At 41.9% G+C, this 14,926-nt stretch overlaps 2 protein-coding genes across 17 annotated transcripts in view; one reads left to right on the top strand and one right to left on the bottom strand.

Moving 5' to 3' along the window:
* Bcl2l13 (BCL2 like 13) overlaps nucleotides 1-8,806 on the top strand; it is a 97,975-nt gene extending 89,169 nt beyond the window's left edge. For 14 of the 15 annotated variants that reach the window (XM_047548507.1, XM_047548508.1, XM_047548510.1 and 11 more), the window contains one exon: nucleotides 4,270-8,806. In XM_047548507.1, the coding sequence (XP_047404463.1) occupies nucleotides 4,270-5,052 (783 nt within the window). In that variant the 3' untranslated portion in view covers nucleotides 5,053-8,806. The remainder of the gene's footprint in view (nucleotides 1-4,269) is intronic. The other variant, XM_047548516.1, reaches the window with a different exon arrangement.
* Nucleotides 8,807-12,815: 4,009 nt separating this feature from the next.
* Nucleotides 12,816-14,926, bottom strand: part of Bid (BH3 interacting domain death agonist) — a 41,151-nt gene continuing 39,040 nt past the window's right edge. For both annotated transcript variants that reach the window (XM_047548519.1, XM_047548520.1), the window contains 2 exons: nucleotides 14,231-14,443; nucleotides 12,816-13,047 (listed from right to left, as the gene is read on the bottom strand). In XM_047548519.1, coding sequence (XP_047404475.1) covers nucleotides 13,036-13,047; nucleotides 14,231-14,443 — 225 coding nt within the window. In that variant the 3' untranslated portion in view covers nucleotides 12,816-13,035. The remainder of the gene's footprint in view (nucleotides 13,048-14,230; nucleotides 14,444-14,926) is intronic.

The following is a 14,926-nucleotide window of genomic DNA, read 5'->3' as shown; positions in this document are numbered from 1 at the left end:
TTTATCATAGAAGTTGGAAAACAGACGTGTTTCCTCTTCAGAGAGAGGAGCAGGTCTAGAACAGCTGGTGGTGGCGTGTTATCTTGCACATCCTGAGAACATCCATTAGGGGATGGTGATTGCAAGGCAGCAATCATGCAGAAAAGGGTGCCAGCTGTGTCGCCCCAGAGCCAAGAACTGAACCAACTTGTCCAAGTTCCAAAGACTTTAATGTTAGTATAATGTAGTACTAACTTTAAACAATATATAATTATAATTGATACAGTAAAAATGTATGGAATCCTATAAGGTACATGAGAAGAGATGGGTAGACACATAATATTTACTGAATGTTTTGAAGCTAAGAATAACAAGTAAATACTAGGAGTTTAGAGGTGATGAAGATTCAGATGGGCAGAATTAAGGGAAGCATGTTTTCTCCCCTTGAGTATTTATGAACTATAGATGGCCCCTGAATTATGATGGTTTGACTTCTGGTTCTTTGACTTTATAGTGCACATCTGAGTGCAAATATACATACAGCTTTTTTTTTTTTTGGTGCCAGGGATTGAACACAGGGTCACTCTTCAACCACTGAGCTGTATCCCCAACCCTATTTGTATTTTATTTAGAGACAGGATCTCACTGAGTTGCTTGGCACTTCACCGTTGCTGAGACTGGCTTTGAACTCTTGATCCTCCTGTCTCGGCCTCCTGAGCCACTGAGATTACCAGCCTGTGCCACCGCACCTGTTGGTTGTTGTTGTTTTTAAAATTTAAAAACTTTTATTTTGGGCTGGGGAGATAGCTCAGTTGGTAGAGTGCTTGCCTTGTAAGCACTAAGACCCTGGGTTCGATCCCCAGCACCAAAAAAAAAAAAAAAAAAAAAAAACTTTTATTTTATTTGTTTTCACGTGGTGCTAAGGATTGAACCCAGTGCCTCACCTGTGCTAGGCAAAAGTGCTCTACCACTGATCTGCAACCCCAGCCCTATTCTTTTTTTGCCTTCAGAGCAGTTTTCAGTAAATTAGGTTTGCCCAGCTGTAAGCTAGTGCATGTGTTCTGAGCATGTGTAAGGTGTAGTTGAAGCTAAGCTAAGTTGTTCAGTAGGTTAGGTATGCTAAATGCATTTTCAGTTTAAGATATTTTCAGCTTATAGGGCTTAACAAGATGTAACCCTGTTGTAGGTTGAAGAGCAACTGTAGTTGGGGAGATCTAATAATATAGATAGTATGGTACAAAATGTATCATTATGATACTCTGTGTGGCCTAGACTCAGAGCTCTCTAGGAGTTGAAAAGAAATCATAGGGGGATACAGTGATCCAGAGGTGATGGCATTTAAGCCAGACCCTGTTGGAGTCAAATCACAGATTTTAAACTAGAGTTGCTTGATAGGCTTCAGGGAGCCTGCAATTTCTCCTAAAATCGTATTCTGCTTTGTATGAATGGAGTCTTAAGGGAGGTGTGTTACACATTATTTCCTATTTGTAAAACATTTTCTGCTCCCTCAAAATGGTAAAAACCCCATTGTCTGCATAAATAAGGTGACAGGGCTTAGAAATTTAGCACAGCACTTGTAGGGGACAATGAATACACTCACCAAGATAAGGCTTCCCTCTTATGTGGAGCCTATAATATGATGAAGACAAATTTGGGGTAGGAATAGAGAGGAAAGATTGACCTTATTCCCACTCATGCTCCTCTAATACTACTATGCTGTGGCCTTTTAAAATTTAATATTTGCTTTCCTAGGAAAACATTAATGTGTTCCAGAAGGGATAATGTATTCTAAATATTGTATGACTTTGCCCTTGTGCTTTTTAACTGAAGGAGTAAGATAATTAGAAATAGATTTTAAATGTAGCACTACTCTATTTTATAAAATTCAGCTGAGCCCTTATCTAATGACCAGATGACATCTTAGCATCATATTTTCTGTTCTGAGATATTGATGGGGTATAAGAGGAACTTATTGGAGGTAGGGAGTTGAGTTCATTTCTCAGTAGAACTAAGGTCTTGCTCAGTCTTTTATATGCTGCATTTGGTTCTGAAGGGCTCTTTATTAACATTCATTATTGATGTTAGTCCCAGAGATATTTAATGGTTTTGTATTATTAATACACTTATGCAAATGCAGCAAGAGTTGAAAGGTGAAATCCCATAAAATTATAGATGCAAAGGTCTCTTTTGTTGATCCTGAGTACTTAAAAAAAAAAAAAAAGCCAGGGGTGTATTGTTTCAAATCATTTTTACTTTTTTTATGTGTGTGTGGTATTGGGGATTGAACCCAGAGATGCTCTACTACTGAACTATATACCACCAGCCCTTTTTTATTTTGAGACAGAATCTCATTAAAGTGCCAAGACTAGCCTCAAACTTGTATCCTCTTGCCTCAGCCTCGCTAGTTGCTAGGATTACAAGCATGTGCCCCCATGCCCAAATGTTTTTACTTTTTAATTGTTTTATTTGTTTTTTATTTACTTAATTTTAAACTTTCTTTTATTTACTTATTAATATGGGGTCTCACTATGTTGCCAGGTCAGCCTGAACTCCTGGGCTCAAGCGATCCTCTTGAGTTAGTATGGAGAGCAGGCTGTGCCCTGCTTAGAGTTACTCCACAACGTATAGAACAGCAGTCCTCAGACTGTGCCTAAACCTAACTGACTCCATTTTGTAAAGTAGTAGTTTGCAATGACCAACTCCATTTTGACTATAAGTGCCAAGACAGAATGTCTCTATACCTTGTTTGTGCAAGTAAACAACCACATCTGACCAGCACAACCATAGACACAAACCCATAAATAATTTACACATATTAACTTAATCAAATTCAGTCAAGGAGGACATATAGACATCCCAAATCACATCAGGAACACCAGACATAGGAGCTTTTCAGCATCATGAGATGCAACCCTCTTACCTAAGACCCATAAAAGGAACAGCTCCCTGAAACTGACATATTTAGCTCATAATACTCAGCCTGCTGAGTTCTGGGAGTGTGGGCACATGCCTCTGGAACTATGGGCACATTTCACTGTACAAGCCAAAAACAGTACAGATTTTTTTAGTTTTTTTTTTTTTTTTTTTTAATTTAGTTTTTTGAGTTTTAAAATCTTTGTTTTTGTTAATTGAATGCTGAGGATGAGACCCCAGGCCTTGCACATGCTAGGCAAGCACTCTACCATTGACCAACAGTCCAGACCCCTAGAGTAACTTTTAAAGCAGAACTCTGATTCTACTTTTGTATCTCAAAGACTTCAGTGCCCTACCATTGCTTATTGATTAATGACCCTGTTTCTTAGCTGTCATTCAGGTTTTTGGTTTTGTTTTGGGTACTAGGGAGGATTGAACTCAGAGGCTCTTAGCCACTGAGCCACATCCCCAGCCCTGTTTGTCTTTTATTAGAGACAGGGTCTCACTGAGTTGCTTAGCACCTCACTGTTGCTGAGGCTGACTTTACACTCTCAATCCTTCTGCCTCAGCCTCCTGAACCACTGGGATTACAGGTGTGTGCCACTGCACCTGCTTCATTCAGGTTTCTCTGTGGTCATGTTCCAACTGAGCTTTCTATTTTCCTGTAAATGATGCACTAATTAAACTGGGCTACTTGCTCTTTTCACTGACTTTTTCACAGGTCTGTGTTTTTGCTAGTATTGTGTCTTCAGCTTGGCCTTCACTGTCAAAACCTTCCCCTGCTCCAAAGTCCAGTATAACTACCAGTCCCTCCTTGAAGCTGTCATTCCCACATTCTCTCACCTCCACCAAAAGAACTCATTTTCCTATCTGAACTCTTAACTGGCACCTTGAATATGGCATAGCATTATGTTCATACCTACTAACCGATAAATCCCCTGAGTCATGCCTTTGTTTCCTCTGCTGTTTAGCATGAATTATTGCATCATATATATGTGAATTACACTGAATATACATGGACTTTTGTTTTGTTTTTGTGTTTTTAGTTGTAGATGGACACAATACCTTTATTTATTTATTTTTATGTGGTGCTGAGGATTGAACCCAGTGCCCCACCATGCAAGGGAAATGCTCTACCACTGAGCCACAATGACAGAACCATACGTGAACTTTTGATATGTTAGTTTCAAGACAGCTAGTGAGAGCATTGTCAAAAATTCTTCCTGTATATTGGCCTACAAATAAATGCATTCAATACAGAAACTATGTGGATCTAAACAATGTGTTTATTCCTGGAACTTCATTTAGGAGAAAATTTGTTTCCCAGCTTGACCTTATTTTTACAATATTGATCATTCTTTATGTTGACTTTTCTAGGGCACTGTCTTTAGTCTTGAGTCTGAAGAGGAAGAATACACTGGAGTCATTGCAGAAGATAGTAATGACATTTATATCCTGCCTAGTGACAACTCTGGACAGGTCAGTCCCCCAGAGTCTCCAACTGTGACGACTTCTTGGCAGTCAGAGAGCCTACCTGTCTCACTGTCAGCTAGCCAGAGTTGGCACACAGAAAGCCTACCAGTGTCCCTTGGGCCTGAATCCTGGCAACAAATTGCAATGGATCCTGAAGAAGTCAAAAGCTTAGATAGCAATGGAGCTGGAGAAAAGAGTGAGAACAACTCTTCTAACTCTGACATTGTGCATGTGGAGAAAGAAGAGATACCTGAGGGTGTGGAAGAAGCAGCTGGGACTGCCTTGCCAGCCAGGGAGCTGCAAGAAGCATTCACTGGAGCCCCTGCTCCCTGGCTTCCACACATCACTGCCACTTCTTTGCTGGAAACGAGCGAACATGATGCAGAAATGATTGCAGTTGAGAAAGCTAGCCCTGCTCCATCATTGTTTGTAGAGCTGGATGAAGAAGAGGTAAGAGCAGCAGCTCTGGAACCTAGCGAAGCAGAGGAGGGGGTGCCCTCTGCACTGCCAAGTGACACAGAGATCCCTGTAAGGAAGAGGAGTCTTAGTGAGAAAACATCCCCTGTTGCAGAAAGAAAGGCCCTACTGTCTTCTGATGGCAAGTCTATGCTGCTGTTTGGAGGGGCTGCTGCTGTGGCCATCCTGGCAGTGGCAGTTGGGGTTGCATTGGCTCTGAGAAAGAAGTAGCTGCTTCTTCAGAAGAGAAAGGAGACAAGAGGATCTAAGGTTGACTTGTCCTTGCTGGAATTTGAACTGGCAGCTGCCAATGGGACATTTGTGGAACACTCTGGGAGGATTGGGGGTGTCCACTCAACAAGGCAGCAATGGGATCCACATTTTAGGTCTGGAGATAGAGGGTGTTCACCTTGGTCTGATTGTCAGTTCCAAGGGCTTTGGCTCATTCTAGATTCAGACTCTTATGAGTAAAGTATTTTCTCTAGAACAGAGTTTCTCTGCCTTGCTGCTGTGGATATTTCAAGAATTCCTTGTTGTAGGGGCCATCCTATGCATGGTAGGATGGTCAGCAACATCCCAGCCCCCACCCACCAGATGCCAGGAGCACCCCATTCCCAGTGAGGACAACCCAGAATGTCCCTGACATTGCCAAATGTTTCCTGTGGGCAAACTTATCCCCCCATTGAGGGCTACTGCGTTAGAGGGAGAGGCTTCATTTAGAAAAATCTGGGGTAGATATTTCCAGTGCAGAGGGCTTAGCTGTAAGCTCCACAGCTGTGGACTTGTCAGCCATTCATCCCCTTGGAATTTCATCTTTCCCAGTGGCCATCCTGTGTTCTACAGCTGCTCCTTTTATGCTCCCCTCTCCCCCAACACACACTTCCATCTTTTAAATGAGGGTGCTCTCCCCTCATCCCACAACCTCTCAGGTACCACACTGCTCCTTCTCTTCCCCATACCCCTTTTCATCCTGATCCTGAGGGCAAAGCCTCCTCTGGTGCCCTGGCCACCTCTGACAAAAACCCCTGAAGCTTCCTACAGCTTCTTGCAGCGATGCTGCCTTTAAGGATCTTTGAAGAAAACATTTCAGAGACCTCGGGTCCCCTAACCTGGGAGTGCAATTAACTGGCTACTGGAGAATAGTCATTTAGTCAGGGATCACCCTGCTTTCCTATGGTGACTTGCCAGTAGCACCTCTCGTCAGATGCTCACTGTCTACCCCTGGATTAGTACATTTTCCCCAGTATCTGGCCTCAGTCTTAGCAGTGGTCATCCAGCTCCACTGTGGGTCTCTTATGACATGGTGAGGATCATCACCCTTGGGCTTACAGAACCAATTGAGTCATATCTACTATTTAATGTACTATCATTGAAATAAAATGATAAGTATCTTTTTATTACCTAATACAAAATATCACTGAAACAAAAAGTTAGAAAAGGAAGCTTGTCTTTCAAGACTAAGAGTACTCTTGAGGTTCTAGTTTGGCCTTCAGAGGTCAAGAACTGAGGCTTCACCTGAAGTCCTCTTAGCCCACATGTTAGGGAAAGAAACCAGAAGGACCCAAAGCCAGTTTGTGCCAGTTGAGAATCAGCATCATTTTCAGGCTGATCTTGTCCCTGGAGGAGGGGTGGAACTGTGTTCTTTCATGCCTGAGGGCCACAGCATCACTCTGCAGAGCACACATGCTGATAAAGTCATCTCAGATTTATCTTAGTCAATGTAACAAATTACTTTTTAGATCGTGAAATTGATAATAAAATACTTTATCTACCCTGATCATTAAGACCTGATGTTTTAAATGGGATTTCTTTTTGAAATTTATTTTTTGAAATAAAATCTCCTTAAAAGTTTTTCGAAGTTGGTCAAGTAGTGATCCAAGCGTGTTTGTGTAACAGCATCATCATACTTCGTGCTTTTTGCCACTGAGCTACCCCCTCCCCCAGCCCATGCACTATATCTTTATGTTCTGATTTTCAGTGTCACATCTAACAAAGTGGTGTTTCTTAAGGATTTTGTTCACCTTGATTAACATAGCTAGAGGTGAGGGGATGAAATAAGGTTCATGAAGTAAAGATCTTTTTTCCTCTGTGGGTTCTGACATTTTCATGGGTTTATTCTGTATTCAATTGCTATTTTAATTTATTTTGTTTGCATTACTTTGGATTGAATCCAGGGCCTTGAGCATGCTAAACCAGGGCTCTACCACCAAGCTACCCCCCTGTCCCCCTTTTTTAAAAATGTTATTTTAAAAGAGAGTCTCACTAAGCTGCCAAGACTGGCTTCAAACTTGTAATCCTTCTACCTCAGCCTCACAAGTAGCTGGGATTACAGGTGAGTGACCCTGTACCTGGCTCTAATTGCTGAATTTATGTTGGCATAGGTTAAGATCAGAGACACTGGTGAGTTAGGATCTTGATTTCTTTTTTCTTTTCATAGTGAAACGTTCCCCTTCTGTGCATTCTGACACTCTTAGGCTGTTCTGGTTATGTGCTGGCAGGATCCAGGTTCATTTCTGAGCTGCCAAGAGATAATCTGTGGTTTAGAATATTTGGATCCATGTTCTCTGCAAAGGCAAGAATAAGGAAGAATTGTGATATTGAACTGGTTGCTTGCTGCTTTATTTGCCCAGCTGTTGAACATTAACCTAAAGTAATTTGGTCAAGTATATTTTCATTATTTTTTTTTCCCCTCAAATTGCCCTTCCTCTTTGGGGGAAACCTGTCAGCCATTCGTCCCGTTGGAGTTTCATCTTTCCCAGTGACCATCCTGTGTTCTACTGCTGCTGCTTTTATGTTCCCTCTTTTGGGGAGTCTGATAGTAATCAGCCCATTCCTTCTTGTCCCCTGAAATACATGACATCCAAGTCAAAACTAAAAGAATGATTCAGAATATGTCCAACTTCTTTAGGGGATGCAAATGTAGAATTAAAAGTATCACCCTGTTTTATTAGTTATGTAGAACTTTTCTAGTTCTAGTTTTCAGTGTGTTGGAGATGGAACCCAGATCTTTGAGCATGCTGGATGAGTGCTCTTTTACTGTACTATGTCCCCAGTTCTCTATAGAACTCCTTTTTTTCCCCCTTGCAGTACTTGCAGGAAATGAAACCCACATGTCAGTATGGACCTCTTCTTAATTGATCTAGTGAATGTAATGATTTCTGATCACTTGACAAAAACCAGTGAAGGGTTCCTGAGAAAAACGTCAGAATTAAAAAATGCCAACTCATCCTCTGTATTAATGTGCTAATTCTGGGCCCATAATAATCCGTACCTATCATGTGCCTTAGGAGGACTCTTGTGATCATTATTGCCCTCTACGGAATAGATAAAGAAATGCCACTGTCGACCTGGATCATGAATTCCCCACTTGAAGGCATCCTTGACAACTCTTCTGGCTTGTGTACCTGTCCCATCTCCTATCAAATGCAGTCACTACTTGGGTTTGTTGTGTGTGTGGCAAAGGGGGGATGGGGGGCCAGGGAGCGGTAAACAGTTAACCTGGAGATGCATTTTTGAACTGCAACTGCCATTAATCTTCTCAGCCTTTGTGCTGATTCCTTCCAGTGATATATAAAAGCAATGCCTGCTCCTTGCCTTTTTCCCTGAAAGTACAATATGTAGACATTTGATTTTTCTCATTTTACGAGTGCTTTTATAGAAATAAAAGTTTTTACAGGTGAGACGTGGTATCCCTTCTTTTTCCTTTCTCTTAATTTGTCTTCACATAAACATCTCTTTCATAGAATTTGAAGTGGTGATCATATTTGGCAAGAGGGCCAGAGGCCATCTGATTAGTCACAGAATCAACTTTCTATGAATGAATCCCCTTTCCAGCAAAATGCTGTATGTCAGAACTAAGACCTGCCATCATCTGTGAGAACCACATGTTTAGGAGGTGTGCTTTCCACAGTAGAATGTCCTCTTCCTAAGGAAAAGAAAGGAAAAAAAAAAAAAACCTTGTGTGTGCAGCCAGTTTTTGCAAACATTAGCTGCACATGCAAGTGCTTGTTTTAGTGCCTCAAATACCTTCACACACTCATGGTTCTAATGCCTATTCATATGTCTGTTCTTCCCATGCTATAGATTGAAGAAATCTAGCCACAATTTTTGTAATTTTCCTGAAGTCCTGTAAATGAGAGGCAAGGCAATAATTTGACTTAATCTTGATGCCCAATCTAGTGCTTTTTCCAAGTTCTTACTATTTTTTTTGAGAAAGATAGGGTAACGCCCAGCACGTCTAATCACAGCTGATGTCTTCCCCTTAGATGCTGAGATGCCTTGGGATGTACAGAGCTGTTGGTGCTGGTGACTTATTAGCTTTCTTATGTGGTTTTGTTCATAAGGAAGGCCAGGCACCATGACATGGGGATCATCACCAAGTTCTAAGGGAGCCAGGTGTGGGTGGCACCATGACACATTTTTTTCTCTTCCCTTTCCCCTAGTTTTTGGTCCTTTCTCTTCCTCCTCCCCTGCTGATGCCATACAGGAAAACCTGTAGGCATTGCTTGGCCTGTCCACACCAGGCACATTTTGCTCAGCTGACCCATGACTTCACAGTGTAAACCCTTCCCTTACCATCCACAGTAAAATGTCAATTCTTGCCTTGCTAATACAGTCTGATTCTATAGCAGGGAAGAATGAAATTTAGTCCCTTTGCTGTAGTTATCTCCTTTATCAAGAGGACTTCATGGAGACTTAGAAACTGTCACGTTCCTAAAATATCAATACATCGCATCTTCCCTTTTCTACTTGAGGCTATTTGGCCCGCACCAGTGTTTCCTGGTTCACTCCAGCGGGGTCCTCCCCATGTTGATGTTTATTCCACAGTACCCCAACCGGACAGCAGCTTTGTTGTAGCTCAGGAGGGATTGTTCTCAGGGATATTTGCAAGGCCTTGTCTAAGTGCAGAGTAGCAGCTGCTCACCTGTTCCCATCTCTCCCGAGACCTTATATAGTGATATTGCTCATCTCAGTGGGCAATCTTTGTGCAACTAGAAGAAAGTGAATGTACAATTTCAATGACAGTTCTGACATTTTAAGATTATTGGTTTGCTGCCTTTTTCCCCAGGGGGGAAAAAAATGAAATGTATCTTCTCCCATCCAAGTACTAACCAGGCCCAACCCTGCTTAGCTTCCGAGATCAGACGAGATCGGGCGCGTTCAGGGTGGTATGGCCGTAGACAAAATGTATCTTCTCTATAAAGAATCTGGAATAATTATTACTGATGTTTTCTAGCAAGAGAATTGTATTATGCACATGAACCATTGCCTGGCACCAAAGGAAAGAATTTCTTCCTAACCCTGTATTTCTCCTGCTGTTGACTCTTCCATTTCTTTTTTCCTTCAGATTAAAAGTGCCTCTTAATATCTGACTTGTTCTTTGATTGAGCTCAATTTATTGACTTTGATGCTCTCATTTCCCCCATATGCTGTAATTAAATGGTAATTTTTGTAATTAAGTTAACATGCATTTTACTTAAGCAACAGGTATTTCCTTTTTCTGAAGCTCCTTTAGCTCTGCTTACTACAGCTGTGGTTTGTTCAGTTTATCACTGCAAATTGTTCTGGCTCCTTTTCCCTCCCATTGCCTACCTTTTGAACAATCAACTCTTCATCAGGGAAAAAAAACAAAATTCGAGTCTGTGAATTTTGCTTTTGTCAGCAGCAGTGTCTTGGGGAGAACACTGGAGGTGGTAAGAAAATGAGACAACTTATCTTCCTATTCATGTAGCACCCTCATGTGCTGACTTATGGGGGATCATTTCAGATCATCAGTCTTGTCCTTATACACACTATTTGGTTTGACTTCCAGTTATATCACATTGAAAGGAAGCCCCATGTTCTAGTTCACAGTCAACAAAAGCTAATGATGCTGCTAGAAAATGAACCCAGGTGTAGGAGCTGAGGTCCTCAAAGGCAGCCTTGGGTACCTCAGCAGGTGATTCTGGACCCTGAGAGCTGAGATCAGGAACCATCTGACCTGCTGAGTGTCTGGAGTATTCCACAGGACCTTGATATGCCAAGTGTCTTTTAGAGGAGGAAGTTTTTCATCTTTAGCAAAGGAGTTTCTGTCACTACAACATATTTTGAAAACAATGGGAAAGCGTTCTCTGAATTAAAGTCACTTCCCAGTTATATCCACACTAGGAGAACGTTATCAGAGAAAAATACATCAACTTCCAGGATACACCAAGTCCTTATGGCTGGGATGTGCTCAATACTGGGATCTTATTTTTGATACACTGGAGTCTTTCATGTTAACTGGGGGAGACGGGGTGATAACCTTGCTGTATACTCAAGAAAGTATATCAGACTCAGAATGAAAAAACTGACACCAAGGCCTATATGAGCTGTATTAAATGGTAGTCAAGGATATTAATGTAAGTGAAACAGTGGAAGGTAAAGATTTTGTGAATGATCAGTGTGATAGAAAAGAGCCTGGAATTACTTGCTTTTCCATCAGTTTAGATTTGCCTATTTCATTCACATGGTTCCTTTTGGAGGAAAATATCTCCCCCAGTGAGTCTAACTGTAATGACTGCTGCGTGTATGAGTGTGGAAGAAGGCATCTGTGTGAGTCACCCTATTTCTACTGTGGTATGAATCTTCATTTTAAAAAAAGTTCACTCTGAAAAACATTCAAAATAATAGCATCACTGGAAGATTTATTTCAAATGGCGGCCTTCATACTGCAGGCAACATCTGTGTGCTTTACTGTTTGTCACTTTTTGGTCACACTGGATGGATACCCAGCCCTAGGTGGTGTGTGTGAATGCTGACCAAAGTAGAGAGATTTTTCTCTTCTGATGAATTTAAACTTTTTTTAAACACTAAGAACAGCCTTTATTGTTTGCAACGGTGAATGGAAGAGAGAGCATAAAAGACAGCTCTCGCTCCTGGCGTGTCATTCGCAAACTAGGTAGTTGCCCTCCAAAAGCATATTAGTCCCTCTTTGCTCTTGTCCACATGCTACCCCCAAGAAATCCTCCAGGTTGTGAGGACTGAAGTCAGGGGTGCTTTACCACTGAGATGCAATCCTGGCCCTATTTATTTATTTTGAGATGGGGTCTCACTAAATTGCATAGGTTGGCCTTGAACCTGCAATCCTCCTGCTTCACCCTGCAGAGGAGCTGGGATTCCAGGTGTGTACCACCGCACCCAGACCAAAACATTACATTTGCAGACACAAGAACTTTACTGTTGAAGGTGACATAAGTGATGTGGGCCCGACACACATCACCACACTTCCAGACTGAGTCCTAGGCAGTGGTTCCAGGTGAGAGAGGCCTATGCAGCACCACTGCTAAACTGAAGCTTTTCCTTCTGTATTTGGGTTCTACCTGAGTGAGTTGGATTTGATGTTACCTGTATTTAAGTCTGTGTTCATCTTTTATGCCTAGAGGCCTGTTCTGTCCTGAGGCAGATTCCAGGCTTGGATGGACTCAGTAGGGGGTGGGGCTGAAAACTGAATTATAAGGCTATTAATAGGACATCTGGCATTCCGTGAGCTTCCAAATGTCAAAGCCTTGATTTCTTGGAAAGAAGAAAAATGCATTTAGCTGCTTGAATTTGGACACAGTGGTTGACATGGGCCCTTATATCACCATGACACCTTTTAAATAATTCTCTTGACTCAAACACAAGGAAATCAAACTAAACATCTATGTACTGAGGTCAGAGTTTGCCATGGTCTGAGAACAGCACATCTTGATCCAGAATCTCTGGGCCATACAGCCAGGTTTTTTACATATTATTATTTCCTGGGTAATAGAATGTCCCCTACTTCGAGTAGTAATTTTAATGTGTATTGGGTATGTGCTGTTCTCCTTTTTAATAAACAGTAACTTTTTTTTTAAAAGCAAAAATCACTGAGTTTGTTTTCCCTTCTGCCTTACAACCTGCTTTTCAATTTAATTTTCAACTGGGAACCTGTACAGCTGCTGAGATAAAGGCACAAGGTACAGATGTAGGAGATGGCATGAGACCCACTCAAATGTGTGCAAGTTGACTTTTTTGTTCAAAATACATCAATGTAGAAATTTCTAAATGGGTCACCAGCTGAAAATATCACCCTGAAAACAAGGAGAAAGAGCTCTTGTCCAGGGCCTCTCCTTTCTAAGACGTCTGTATATGTGGCCATAGCTCTTCTTTGGAGGCAGCTACACTGCTGTCATCACATCAAATATAGCCTGTTGGGCTTCTGCAGTCATCCATTCAGTCCATCTCCTATGCAAGAAAAGAACACCAGTCAGAATTAGCCAGTCTAATTCACAACCAGGATTTAGTACTTAAGAACGCTAGTGTCTTAACAGGAGTGAAGTTGGGATAAATGTAGATACTGTGCCTCCATATCCTGTTAACCTTATATTCCTGCACCCTCCCTTTTGTTACACAGATGCAACTACAAAAACGCAGGATTTCCAAGGGCTCAGAGGTAAATATAAGCCTCTCCATAATCACGTAAGGTGTTAAGACACATGTTAGAAGGTCAGAGGGATCACTATTCTCCTTCAGCTATCACTGTTTGATACCTATCAGTACAGATGTTGACATTTAGATTCTTATTCCTCCTTGAAAATGTTGTTGGTTAAGAGAGGAGAAAAAAAAAAAAAAACCTGTTCAGAGACTTTTTCTGGCTTCTTTCTTTCTAATAGTTCAGCACGTTTTACCCCTGATTTTGTCTGTATAACTGAAGATCATGGCACACAGCAGGTGCATTTAAAGCCCATCAATAACTATTCACTAGATGCTCTTTTATTTAAAAATCAAGGAAGCCTGAGTAATGCTCTGACATATTAAAAAATTGCAGACACGTGATATTTTAAAATTTGAAGATATATTCACATATCTTCCACTGGGGTCTATGAAACTGAAGCATCAGTCTTCAAGGATGCCTTGCCTTTCTTAGGCAGTGTCATGAAGACTGACTTTTAATATCTTGGTTATGTGAGAGCTGTGCTCCCTGTTTATGGGAGACCACATCATCTCTGCCCCCGCTCCACATTTTGACTGTTCCTTTTGGTCTCTCTCCCCATCATCCTCTGTAAGCCTGTATTCTGAAAATCTGCACTTATGTTTGTGACAAGGTGAAGCTGAGGTCAGCCTGAGGAAGCTCAGACTGGGCCCCTCTGGCCACTTTCTTTTATGCCTTCCATGTCTGCACCATGCTGCTGTGATTCTGTCCATGGTGTGAGGAAGGCTTCGCCTCCCTTCTGACAGCAGCATGTCTTGTCACAGCTTTCCTTGTGCTTTTGTCATCAGGGAGACTAGGGTGAGGAGGGCTGAGAGAGGACCCCATGGCAGAGGGCTCTGCTTGGGTTCTAGACCTTTGAGGGAGAAGGGTGTGGACTACAGATAGAGACCAGGGGGCCCCATGAAATGGCAAGGAGCTGGCGTCAGTGATTCTTACATTTCTGACTAAGTCCCTCACGTAGGTGAATAGGTTCTGGTTAATAAAGTTCACTGTTGCATGAAACACATCACGGAGTAAGGATGGTGTGTGATCGGCCACCTTTTTGGCCAACAGCATGGTCATAATCAGCGTGGCCTTCTCATTCTCCATGTCTTTAGGGTAAGTCTGCATTGCTGCTTTCAGGGCGGTGGCCAGGCAGTTCCTTCTGTCCTACACAGAGATAAAGACAATTTACTAATAGTCTTCCTTCTTACAGTCCCTGGTGATAAGTACAAAGAAGGATCTCAGAAGGAAGTACTGATTATAACTAAGACTACAGGGCACTAAGACTACAGGGCACAGAGAGGACAGATAATTTAGTTTTGAGGCAATGCAAAGGGAATAGGAGACCACTTCCTGCAGGGGACACTCACTAACCTAATGCATGTTCACTGAGCACTGTGTGCTATTTAATGGAACACAAGGAGCTGAAGTCATTTCCTTCCATAACCTTCAAAAGACTTTGATAACCATCTGAAGCAACTTAGGCCCATCTGACTGGTGAGCGCCCTAGCTTAAGGCAGATCCTAGACACAGAACTTGAGAGACCCTAAACTTAATGACGCACATGCACAATTACTCTTGTGGGACGTGTCCCAAGGCAGCACATAGCCAGCTGCTTCTGTGTTCTATGACAGTTGCTGGAGAATGGCA

This window comes from Sciurus carolinensis, chromosome 4 (assembly GCF_902686445.1).
Source record: "Sciurus carolinensis chromosome 4, mSciCar1.2, whole genome shotgun sequence".
NCBI classification, from domain to species: Eukaryota; Metazoa; Chordata; class Mammalia; order Rodentia; family Sciuridae; genus Sciurus; species Sciurus carolinensis.
Note: the sequence above shows the minus strand (reverse complement) of the source record. Positions and strands in the feature narration are given on the sequence as shown.